The sequence below is a fragment of the Musa acuminata genome, chromosome BXJ3-5 (assembly GCF_036884655.1).
Source record: "Musa acuminata AAA Group cultivar baxijiao chromosome BXJ3-5, Cavendish_Baxijiao_AAA, whole genome shotgun sequence".
NCBI lineage: Eukaryota > Viridiplantae > Streptophyta > Magnoliopsida > Zingiberales > Musaceae > Musa > Musa acuminata.
In genome coordinates, this window is record NC_088353.1 from 40,506,271 (window position 1) to 40,518,670 (window position 12,400).

A 12,400-nucleotide genomic window follows, 5' to 3' on the forward strand; every position below is an offset into this window, starting at 1 on the left:
ACTGCTGCTGATGATTCATGCTGAAGAACAGTATAAGCTGGAGTGTCTACTACAGTAAGAAAAAGAAAACCCAGCCTCCCCATGAACCACCTGCCTCCCTCCCTCCCTCCCTCCTCCCTCCTCCCTCCTCCATCTCTCTACGTAGTCCAAATCTTTGTTCCGTGAGAACAAAGAGGACCAGTTATATACAGAAGACATGAGGCTTCTTCACTCGGAGGATCCCTGCTTCTTCTCCTTTCTGGTCGAACTTGTGTAGTTTACCATCAGCAGCTCTGCCTCAGAGAACAAGCCACTGCCTGTGCCCAGTGCCTCAATCTTGTTTTCACGTGCTGCGGACTGTCTCCTGCCACAGAAAAGATCACATCCCAACCAACAAGAAGATCCATCAGTGGTAAGTTATGTGCTGACACACCGGAGGACGAGTTGGTAATGCTCCAACTAAGCATACAATGATAAGGAGGATAGGGAATACAGCACCTGGATTGCAGATCTTCCAAGAATCCGACTGCTCGTTCGGGCTCCGCGGGCTTGAGAGGCCACACAGAGTGGATGAGGAGGAGGTGGCCGTCGGGGTGGAGGCCGGGCTCGGTGATAACTGGATCTTGGGGTCGGAGAGTTGGCGGTTGACTGCGAAATAGAGGTTGAGGGCGGGGAGAGTGTCGCAGAGGTCTTGACCACCTTCCTCTTCGTTGAAGCCGAATCCGAGATCTATAGATCCCCTCAACTCGTCGAGATCCTCGTCGGTCAAGCCCCTTGTCTTTCCATTCAATCTCCTTTCACTGCTCTCGGCCGCCGCCGCCGCCTCGTCTCCTCCTCCTCCTTCTCCGACGACTCCTCTCTCGATTACGCACCTCTTTTGGTGTATCTGACTCCTCCTCTTCTCCCACTTGGCTTCAATTCTCGTCTCCCGCATCGACAGCTGCTTAGACAGCAGCCTCCTCTTGTTGATACTGAGGCCAGTTCTGACCCCTCCTGCGACGTTCCAGTTCGGCGGGGACTCTTCGATCCTGGCCACCGCCCCTTCCTCCGTCTCACCCTCCGACGACGACGACGACGACGATGACACTTGCAGCAGCTGATGCACCACAGTGTTATTCTTCATCTGGTCCGCTGCTCTGCGCACCTGCTTTGATCCTCAACCTGTCTCGAGGCGTACCGTAACCCACATCTGAGGCCGCCGGTGGACGACGGCCGCAGAAGAGTACACAAGGAGCGGGGGACTCCCTTTTTTCATGAACAGCGGGTGCTACTCGATGGATTTAAGGCTCTGTTAGAGTGCCATCTCCGATCACTGGTCGCCCGAGGTGCAATGTCCACCGCTCCTATTATTTCACGGTATCTATTTTTGGCTGCGACCTCTCTTCCTTCCACACGCGGAAGGAATGGAAAGGAGACGATTTTGGAGTCTATATTAAGAAGGTGCCAAGCACAATATCAACATGACATAACAAATGACAATTCCTAAGCCGCCCAATTCTTCCGTTACAGAGATGAGATGACAATGGTTCTATCTTGTGTAACATAAGACTATAAGAAGTAGGGTTCTTGTTATTGATCGAAGACAGTGATGGAGACAGTGGTTTTAGGTTCTCAGATAAGAAACCACCGTCTGTAGCACTTGCACATTATTTTAGGCAATGTGATACATAAAATATAAGAAGGAAAATAAAAAATCATAGCATGAGAAGAAATCTTCATTAAGATTTGATTCTTCCTCTTATGCATCTCTAGATTTTGATAGAGATTACCTACGTGACAAGATACAGCTGATAAGATCTCCTTACCCCTTTCAACTGTTTGATCTCTTCTTTCATGCTTGCTTTGCCTACGCTATTGTGTTGCCGCCACGAGGAAATCCACATGGGCAGAACTGGATTTTGTCTGGCCCTCTGAATCTATAGTTCTCACTTTCCAGTTTAGCAGATGAGGTGTAAAGCTTCAGATCCACTTCCGACACTTCTAGCATTGTGGTTTGATTCACTCCATTTGGACAAGAACAGAAATGCAAGTGTGCACCATTGATGCCCAGTAAAGAGGATCTTTCTTTCATCATGCTTAATGCAGTCTGCTTGTAGTAGAGAGATTCTAAGTGTTCTTAAAAGCTAAGAAAAGTGGCATGTCTTGCCTTTATCTCTATTCCTAAAAGATGGAAGACAGCAAGGAAAGTAAAGGAGAGAAAGCATCCCTCACTGATCCCTTTTCACATCCCACCATCATCATCTACCTCACCTTTAAATGTGCCCTTGTGGCCTCCTTCACTCTCCCCCCCCCTTTCCCTCTCCTCTGTGCATCGACATAACGTAGTAAGAGAGATGAGCATCTCAATGGAGTGCTATTGTTTGAGTCTCCTCGTGCCTCGCCTCATCTCAGAGTGTGCCGTTCTGTTGTCCCTCGTAGTCCGGTGGCTGTTCCTGCCTTGCTGCTGCTGGTGGCCAGCTTCCTCACCTTCTGCCAATGAAGTTGCAGGAGCAGAGGCCAGTGATCGTCACTGCGTGGCAGCACAGGCCGTGAGAGACAGCCTTCACGTCTCATCCTACGGCGCGCTCACCGGGGGGGCGGCGGCGGAGGGGGTCACGACGTGCGCGGTGTGCCTGAGCGAGATGCGGACACGGGACCGCGTTTGGGAGCTCAGGAACTGCGCGCATGTCTTCCACAAGGCGTGCCTCGACCGATGGCTCGACCACGATAAGCACCTGACGTGCCCGCTGTGCCGTGCGCCGCTGCTGAGTGAGCCGGCGTGTCTGCCGTTGGCCAGCGCCTCGGCGACCTCGGAACCTAGCTGGGCCGTGGAGCGTCTCGTCTACCTGTTCGGCGATGACTTTCTCTTTGCTCCTGCTTGCTAGAACGCCGCTCATGGCTGCTAATCAAGCTGGAGGCGATTCTTTCACCATCCATGGGGTGGTTGTCTCATAGATGTGACGTTCTAATCCTTCATTTCTGAGTTCCATAGTAGCAGATGTTAGGAACAAAATGGGGTGGGACGGCATTTTGTCGAATGTATTGCTACTTGAAAATGAATACATATTATATATATATATATATATATATATATATATAGATCTTTTGTTCCATTGGACGGTATTGTGTCATAAAAGTTGACATTACATTATAGAACAGTCTTAGAGCTTTGTATGAAATTGTGAGATTGCCAATTGCCATGAATTCCATTTCCATGCCTTAAATGCGCAATGAATGTATTGAGACTTCAGTTGTTTATAGGGATAAGTCAAAATTTCATATTGATAAACAGATATCATCCTTCTACTCATAGGAGAAAAATTGTTTGCACTGGCTATCCATAATTTCTCATTATCATGATGGGTCTGACCATTATATATGAGAAAAACCAAGCATAAATCAATCCATATATTTATAAGACAGTTTTCACATCCATATGAGTACGATAGTGATTGCTCCGAAAAATCAAATCAAATCCCCTTTAAGGAAAGCCTCCATCACCCTCAAAAGAAAAAGAATGCAAATTGACAAGGACAATAGTCTGGAAATCATCTGTTGTTAATAGTTGTAATACCTAACCAGAAAGACTATAAGCAATATGGTTGCACTCTGAAATGTATATAACTAACTTACCTACCAAGTAATCTAGCAACCAGATGTACATGCAAGATCTGAGATGGTAAACTATGGACACATTTAAAAGCATGAAATGACAAAGGGTTGAGGGAAACTGTTGCTGACTACCAGCTCTATGAGCACTACAAGTCTTAAAGGAGTTGATTGAAGCCATCAGTTGTTATCTACAATCCATTCTTCCGAGGGTTTCAGGTCTTCTTGTACAAACTCGACCTCTTGCTTCAAGCTGGACGGTGAATGCCACAGATGACGATTGTAATGGACGAACTCCAGATCACGAAACTGCTGTTGTTCCATGAGATTCCTTGCCTCGGCATGTAGCTGCTCAGATATAGCCTTCCTTAGCATGTACCTCGACGGACCATAACAATTCTGGCTTAGGATTTTAACTGCAAGTCTTTGTAGTTCAGGGCATTGACATCCATGCAGTGACCACCACATGTCTGCAATTTTGAGAGAGAAAGAAAGAATAATATAAGAGGAATGCAATGTCAGGCCTAAGTAACAAAGATTGTCTATCTTCTTTAACAGTTCTTGCGGTAGTCAACAATTGATCACTACATCAGGAAAACATGAAGCTGTCAATTTACTTGGTAAACTTGATAATAAAGTTTGAGGGTGATTGCTGAATGAAAAGAACTCAGTCCTAGTCATTAAATTAATTGCAAGAGTGAAGGCAACAATTTTAGTCAACTAATGCTTCTTTAGTCATCAGACAATTGTCATTGAATCCAGTACATGTCAAACATATCATGTGATTACTGAAAAGAAGACAAGTGGATCATTCATGGCCAGCATGTCAAACATATCATGTGATTGCGTCGAGTACTCTTGCGATGAGCTAATAATTTTCCAATTGTGGATTTGAGTTTCAATAAGTTCTGCTCGGACCATACCGCACTTGTGTCATATACGAAAGGTGTCCTACCCATGCACAGTACCAACAAAAGGCATGCCAGAAGAAGTTACATCCTTAGCTTCAAATCAACAATTGCCAGTTCTTTATTTACATCATAATTAACTTCCTGAACAGTGGTATAACTTCTGTCATCCATACATGCAGTTCTACACTAGAATGCAGTTCAAGCATACATTGTCTTCCAAAGGTGTTCAATCTGGAAGTCCAATATTTCTGATGCCAAATTAAGTTTATTTTATTACTTTGAGAACTAGGTGCTCTAATATATTGTACTCTCTAACTCCGATAAATTCAAAAAAATATTTCCAATGATCTTTACCAAAATATTCACAAACAACATAGGGCCTTGTTACAATCCATTCTTAATGCATATTAACATTCATCTCCTTGTGTACGTATATAAGAAAACTCCCTCCAGTTGAGGATCAATTTTTGAACATACAAGTCACTTGCATTCCCACAATTATGTCGTGATATATGACATGTTATCTGTGAAGTCTATTTGTTTCTATATTTGCTGAACACCTTTAGTAACAGTGTTGAGCGGTGAAGCTATATATGCACATGGGAGATCCTAATTGATCAATTTTCTCATTACAATTCTTTCTTGTTTATTTCCTATCATGCCCAATGGACATTCCTAAGCTAGATTCACTCAAATATGCAGTATGTTCATTGTTGTCATGTAAGTTTACCTTGACTCTTCTACTCCTTCAGATGTCTGATGTGTCTTCTTTTCAAGAATACATCCCTTCATGATGTTGCTTATCTCCTAGATCACTAAATAAATGCAGAAACCTTCATGGTTTGATTATTATGACCATATTTTGTCTTACATATTCCCTTACCAAATCCACTAAATGTCCTCTAGAGAATAAATCTAGGTACTTTGAATAAATGACCTTTTAAACCACCAGCCCTTCATATCACTATATAGGCACTATCAGAAATTAATCTTGATGAGCTTCTCTAAAGGATAAATGGCCTTCCATCATCACAAGTTAAGCTCGATCAAAAAATTGTTTTTCTGATTCCAGTATGCTACAGCATTTTGAGTAAAAAAAATCTCTATCTAAATAACACAAAGGTTGATCCATAGGTTGTCTCTTGAAGAGATTCTGTAGTTTATTTTAAAAGCTTCTAGCACTATGAGCTGCTTTGTATTTTCTTTTTGTCTTGTTACAGTCATTTTACCGGAAAACACAATTTGATTGGAAGACCTTGTTTCTGTACGAAACAATATAGGATATTGTGAAAAAGTTCATTAAGTACCATACATTCCTCTGTTCATGTTAATGATTTTCCATATAGCACACTTAAGAAAGGAAATGACAGCTGAAGGCATGTACTAATTATGATAAGTTCTGGTTTTCTATGATTTATGTAGCATACTTAGAAAGGAAGTGGCAGTTGCAGGAATGGACTATGACAAGTTATCATGATATCTGAGAAAAAAATATTAAATGATGATATATTTCTCTACCTGGTGAAACTTTTGTTCTTTGACCAACTGCTGCCGCCCCAGAAAATTCACCATTAGCTTCTCTATACTCATCAAGTTGGAGAACTACCAGCTCTTGGTCCCGTTGGTCCTTAGTCATTTTCACAATGCAGTACAGTACTCCATTAGTGACTTCAGCATCAACATAGAAATCACTCGAGTAAAAGAGACTTGGATTCAAAAAATATGCTGCAGAATGAAGGGGGCTGTGGAGATAGTTATCCCATATATCATCTATTAAAGACCAAATATGACTATATCTCGCTTCTTCACCTCCCAAATTCTTTTTAATTTGTTCTTTTGCACAATCAATCGAATCATACAAAAATCCCATTGGAGATCTATCCCTCCCGCTGATCTGGTGCAAGATACCAATAAGTGGATTTGTGACCTTCAAGACATCAACTGCAGCAACCCAAAATGAAGAATTTTGTACCAACTTAGATATGTTTTTACCCTTTGTATTAGAAGCCAAATCGGAGGTATCCCATATTGGAGAGTTGAAGATGCTGAGTAAATTCTCTCTCTCAGCTACCATGTTCTGCAATGTAACAAAAGGTGCCACTGATTCTAAGTTGGAGGTTCGAACAAGATCATTTCCTCGCATGTGTTCTTTCATTAGTTTCAGTGTCAAGGTATTACTATAAATAAATCTTGTAATGGCCTTAGCATCACTTAGTAACTTATTAACATAATCAAGCGCTTGAATTTTCTCTAAAATGATATTTATACAATAGTCTGCACAGAGTGTCCAAAAAATGGATCGGTACTTTTCCATAATTCTCTTTCCAGTAGCCTCCATACAATCTGATGTCTCATGAGCAACCACTTGAACAACATACTCAACTCCCACCTCTTCAATGGCATCACAGATCAACAAGAACAATGTGTCAGGGTCTTCAACAGCATTGGATGCATCTACAGATCTCAGAAAAATTGTGCCTAGGGGGCAATTCACTAGAAAAATTATTAGGCTTCTGCCCTTATGATCAATCCAACCATCTAGCAAGATGCTACACCCAGTTTGTCCCCAAGACTGCTTCACATCCTCCACATGCTTAAGAACTTCAGTTGTCTCCTCATGAAGGATCATTCCCTTCAATTCATCATAGGTTGGAACCTTGTACCCAGTCCCACAGCCAATGACAGCATCGACCATCCCCTGAAAAGAAGGTAACTTGATATTGGCAGTATCAATGCCAGCCTCAAAAAAGAACCTACCGATACACCTCGCTGCATGCCATGCTGGTTCGTCCTTCGCTTCTTCCTTGATTACTTCGTAAATGTTTTCTCCAATGAATGATCTGGGGGTGCTATGATTTACAGTTTCAGCTGACTGAGGATCCAAAGTATTCATTCCCTTCTCAAGGGATTGTTTAGGACAAAAGTTATTTATGCTCGAGCTCTCACCCACACTGATCTCTGTTCCTCCATTGCCCTCAATTGAACCAGTCATAGGGGTTAATTTAGGCTGGCAACATCGCTGTTCACCGGATGCAGGAGAAAATTTCCTCTTCAATGGAAGCTCAGGATGTTCTATTCTCCCAACCTCCTTGAGTAGTCGTTCTTTCTTCTTCTCAAGCAAGGCATTCCTCATCCCAACCTTTACAACAGCTGGAACTTTAATGCATGCAGTCACGTCACTCCCAACAGCAGCCAGGTGGTGCTTGAGACGGCTAAAGCCTCCAACCTCCTTCGCACAGTACTTGCATTGGACTCTCTTCTTCTCCTCGTCAATGGGAGTTCCATGTTCCTCAATTGTGTCTCCAGAGGTGCTTGTACTCATTACTCCTAGCAAGAGTCCTCTGTACTTCCTGCTTTACAACAATATCAATTTGACACAGCGAAATAACAAAAAATTATACTCCTGTGATTTTAATTTGAAAAATCAGAGAAATCATGCAATATCCAAGCGGGTTGCACCATGATGCATGTGTCAAATAAACCTACAAATTTTGGGATAATAATTCTTCACAAATTAAAATCCAAAAGCAATATACTTCAGCAGTACATAATTGAAACATCTTTATTGCAAAATTCAAAAGAAGGAAAGATCAATCAGTTCTAGTGATTTAAAACACAATACTGCATGATTAATGTGGTTACAACATCTGCAAAAGCCTGATTGAGGTTATGGCAGCATGTGCCACCAATTTGATGCCAGGAAGGTGGCCTTTCCAACAACAACCCCCTTATTAACTCGATCATCAGTTTAGACTCCATGCATGTCAATCAGTGGGCAATCCAACCTTGATTGAGAAAGGAAAAAGCCATAGAGATCCTTAACAAGAAGTTTTCACCTAGTGCAACTCGTTAAACTCTGAACATTATGACACAACAAATCTCAATACTTGAAAAATGTAGTTTTTAATCTTAGAATTAAATACAAATTATAATTCATGCAACAAAGGTTCATCAAAGCCTTGTGTTCATGAAACTGGACTAAAATATATGAAAAACAACAGAAAGATTACATAATACAAAAGTCAAGAAGAGGGAAGGCAGCCACCAATCTCATGATAACTAAATCATGTTACCAGTGAAAGGATGGGCGAAAAAGGATGCATCGAATCTCTCGACTTCAGATCTCTGCAAAATTAGATTAGTATTGCAAACAACAGCAGCAGAAAACTTTCGCTCCACCCTTAATCCATGAGTTGACAGAAAAAAAGAAAGAGCTGGGAGAGAGAAGGATGTGATTTGATGTGTTACATGCACCTCAGGCGTATCACCCATGGATGAGTTGACACTCACGAATCTTTGACAGTACAGATCCTCCCAGTCATCTTTTGATCTTGGCCCTCCAAGAACTTTCTGAAACGTGCTTTGTGGATGCCAAGTTTGGCACTTGATTATTACCATATTCTGTTTCTACCTATTTCTATTCAATGAATATGAGAAGATGACACTTGATTATTACCATATTCTGTTTCTACATTTTTCTATTCAATGAATATGAGAAGATGATGTATGGCACAAAACTACATTCAGCTTCAATAGTCTAGAGCCTGTAGGATTTGGATAAGAGTCACTACATAAATTCCTAAGGAATTTAGAAGTTCACCAAGACTTGGACCAACAAGGAGCAGCTATAGAAAAGAAACTTCTTATTTTTTTTATTTTTATAATTTTTCTACATAAGCTATTCTTTAATTTAGTTGATATATCAGGGAGTCCCTAGAGTTCGGTCTTGGATTCAATTGATTTGCAAGAGCCATAAAATGTTACTGGCATTTGGATTGTGCTCTAGAAAGTAATAGTGATCTTGTTTAGTGTAATTTTCGTTGGATGCATAAATTGTCCTTGCTATGCAATAGAATTAATTGCATTATATCTTAGTTTACGTTAGTTTGTCCCTTAGTTGGTAGTTTGGAGGTTTTTCTCTCCCTCGAAGTAAAGAAGCCTCCTTTTTTGAGAGGATTCATATACCAACAATCTTAATCTTACAATAAATCAACTTTTATTAAGGAAAAAGAAACCTATTACATTAACGCAATATTTCACTGCCAGGTTGCTGTCACACAGCAAAACCCGACACTCAAAGAAAGCTCAAGAGGTCTCAAATCTTGGAATCAAATAGCACTACCAATTCATGCAGTAGAAAAGCTACATAAGAAAACCCTGTATTCTTGATTTCAAACCAAGATAAACATAGGCAATCGAAGAACGACACAAGGCAAAGTTGAAGGAAGAGGAGGAAGCTGACACCGACCTGAACAAATCGAAGTCATGTCACCCATGAGAGGAGAGGCAAGGGGAGGAGGAGAGGAAGAAGATTCCGGGCGCAGCGTTGCCGGCCGGCTATCGGGTTGTCGGGTTTGGGTCGCGGTTGAGCCGCGCAAAATTTAGACCAGAGTAGGGAATACGAGTGGCCGAGGAAGACGCGCTTTCCACGAACGGAACGGGATTTTTCTGCCCCCAAAGGACACTCGAGATTGGATTGGTTGGAGTTGAGATGGAGAAAGTCACGAAAGAGAGACGGAGAGGAGAAAAAGGATTTGCCGAAGAGGACGCGTGTGAGCCGTCGAGCGGTCTGCTTTGTGATTCCTGGCCCTCTGATGGACGAGACGCGCTGCGCTGCCTGTCGATCACAGCCGTCCGTCAGGGACCCCGGAAATCGTGCGTAGCCGATATTGAGACGGTGTCGCCCGTCGATCCAGGCCGTCCGTTCTGGACTTGCGGAGTTGGCAGCTTTCGAGAGACTTGCGGTAAGATGCGTGCAACTTCGATCCAGCCCGTCCGTGCGGAACTCCAGGAATCGTGCTCAGCCGATATCAAGTCGTGAGCGTTCTGAGAGGCATGCATTAAACTGCGATCGAGTCGTGTTTTATGGTTGACCGTCGATCGAGGCCGTTCGTTCGGCACTTCGGAACCGTGACTTGCGACAAGATGCGTGCATATGCGATGGTCGAGACGCTGGGGCCGGGTCGCCTGTCGATCCGGGCCGCGTCGTCGGAGCCCAGCCAGCCATTTCCTTGACCTGCTCGGCCCCATTTCCTCCGCATTCCTCTAAAGAGCTTTGCGGTGGATGGAAGGGGAGGAAAGCCTGCTGCGGATACTGTTTGTGCATGCAGATGGAGAGTGCAGAGAGGATGGTGGAGGCATTCGAGAGCTACAGGTGACAGTCGTATCAACACTTGGCTTCTGGTTCTCGTTGGTATTGGTTCACATCTCATTTAGGATTGCCTTGCACTTCCTGCAAATGGATAGATTGGTTGATGATGGCAGCAATCCCTGAAGGACTCGAAAAGATCTAATGGCCGTCAGAAAAGTTCATTAGGAATTATGCAGTTTCAGCAATCACAAGTTAATATTCTGCTGCTTCTTATTGCTAGAAGAAGAGGCAGGGGAGATTCCAGCAGAGTCTGTGGTGTCACCTGGGAAGATCATGAGAAGGGCAGAAGCACAACGAACGCAAGAACTACCTAAAGTAATAGATTCTCTCATTAGAAAATGTTACATATGAACACCATGAACTGTCATACTCTGAGGTTTGTGAGACACGGTTCTGGACTTGGTAGGTGAATAAAACTAGCATCACCAAACTATTACTGTGCCGAAGAACTATGTGATATGTGGTTATTGCTGCTTTATCGTCTGTGCCTACACGCATTAAAGACCAGTGCATTTCATCTACAAATAGCTTGCAAAGGAATCTACTCGCAGCAGATACCCTCAGAAACCCACAATTTTGTCATCTGGTGGAGGTACGAGGATTTATCACCATGTCTGAAATGAATCTAAACCATCCTCCGAATTCCATTAAGGTTGAGCTGGGCACTTGCATCCTGGGAAGCTGAGCTCCCATGGTGTGTCTCTCTCCCTTGGACCACAAAATAATGGTGATGCAGGGCCAGAGAAGACGTTGGTACCACAGTGCACCTTTCCATGATCAAATCCTATACTTATCATCACACATAATAGCTAAATATACTGTGTTCCTCTCAGTCTGCAGAGTTGACATGGATAATGCAAAGATAACTTCACCATGGCTGATTTGTGTCAACTAGATCCATGTTTTCTTCCAAATGGAAAGATAGAGAGGTCAAGCAAATCCAAATTATTAACACAATATCCTGAGTATAATACATCCTAAATTACATGTTTAAAAGTTCTTAAGCATAAATTCCAGGCTAATTAGGAATAGATTTGAACTCACAAGAAACACATCAGATGCAGCCTAAATTCTCCCCAATTCAAGTGTAGAAGCTCTTCATGCATTATCATAAGACTTTTAACATTTTCTTCTCTCTCTTTCTCTCTCTCTCTCTCTCTCTCCTCAACACTTCAACATCAAAAAAACTTCAAATCAGAGGACAGAGGCCAATCAAAGTTGAAACAATATGGCAGTCTATGTTTGCTTGAGAGTTGGTCATTCAAGAGCCCAAAATTTAACAGACCTTAATTGGACATCATGATAAGACCAGAAGGTTGACTATTTACTATTCATGCAACACAGTGTGACAAAATCCACTCCATATTCCTGACATTTTTGTTGGACTATCACATCAAATGAATTTAAGCAAAGAGGACATTGTCCACTAGTTCATCAACACCAACCAACTTATTGTGGATGTCTCATCAGTGTTGTCCTTAATTTCCCATCCCATCCATCTACTGTAACACAATCAATCTGAAAGCAGTAATGATCTGCCACTAAATGATACACCACAAACTCTTTACAGGAGCTGCTGCTGTTCTTGTTAAGCCAAATCACAAGGGGTTTCAGACACCATACAATTCATTGGGTCAAAGCATATGTTCCATCATCATACAACATAAAAATATTCGGAAATAATAGTGTTTTGATTCAGTTCCTATTCAACATGTTTTGAATGAGGAGTGTCAATTTTACATGATAATATTATTTTTTTCACAATGCACCT

General features: G+C 42.3%; 3 protein-coding genes across 3 annotated transcripts; 1 reads left to right on the forward strand and 2 right to left on the reverse strand.

Annotated features, from left to right (window-relative positions):
* Nucleotides 1-263: 263 nt before the first annotated feature.
* On the reverse strand, nucleotides 264-1,102 carry LOC135638429 (uncharacterized). Its single transcript, XM_065151543.1, has 2 exons — nucleotides 478-1,102; nucleotides 264-343 (listed from the first exon to the last, which is right to left on the reverse strand). The coding sequence occupies exons 1-2, from the start codon at nucleotides 1,100-1,102 to the stop codon at nucleotides 264-266; spliced, it is 705 nt and encodes a 234-aa protein (XP_065007615.1).
* Nucleotides 1,103-2,312: 1,210 nt separating this feature from the next.
* On the forward strand, nucleotides 2,313-2,843 carry LOC135638431 (E3 ubiquitin-protein ligase Os03g0188200-like). The gene has a single exon (XM_065151544.1). It carries the CDS (start codon nucleotides 2,313-2,315, stop codon nucleotides 2,841-2,843), a length of 531 nt encoding a protein of 176 aa, XP_065007616.1.
* A 652-nt stretch (nucleotides 2,844-3,495) lies between these two features.
* Nucleotides 3,496-9,996, reverse strand: LOC135638969 (uncharacterized). The gene is made up of 3 exons (XM_065152608.1): nucleotides 9,727-9,996; nucleotides 5,997-7,828; nucleotides 3,496-4,037 (listed from the first exon to the last, which is right to left on the reverse strand). Exons 2-3 carry the CDS (start codon nucleotides 7,798-7,800, stop codon nucleotides 3,748-3,750), a joined length of 2,094 nt encoding a protein of 697 aa, XP_065008680.1. The 5' UTR covers nucleotides 7,801-7,828; nucleotides 9,727-9,996; the 3' UTR covers nucleotides 3,496-3,747.
* Between the last annotated feature and the right edge of the window lie 2,404 nt (nucleotides 9,997-12,400).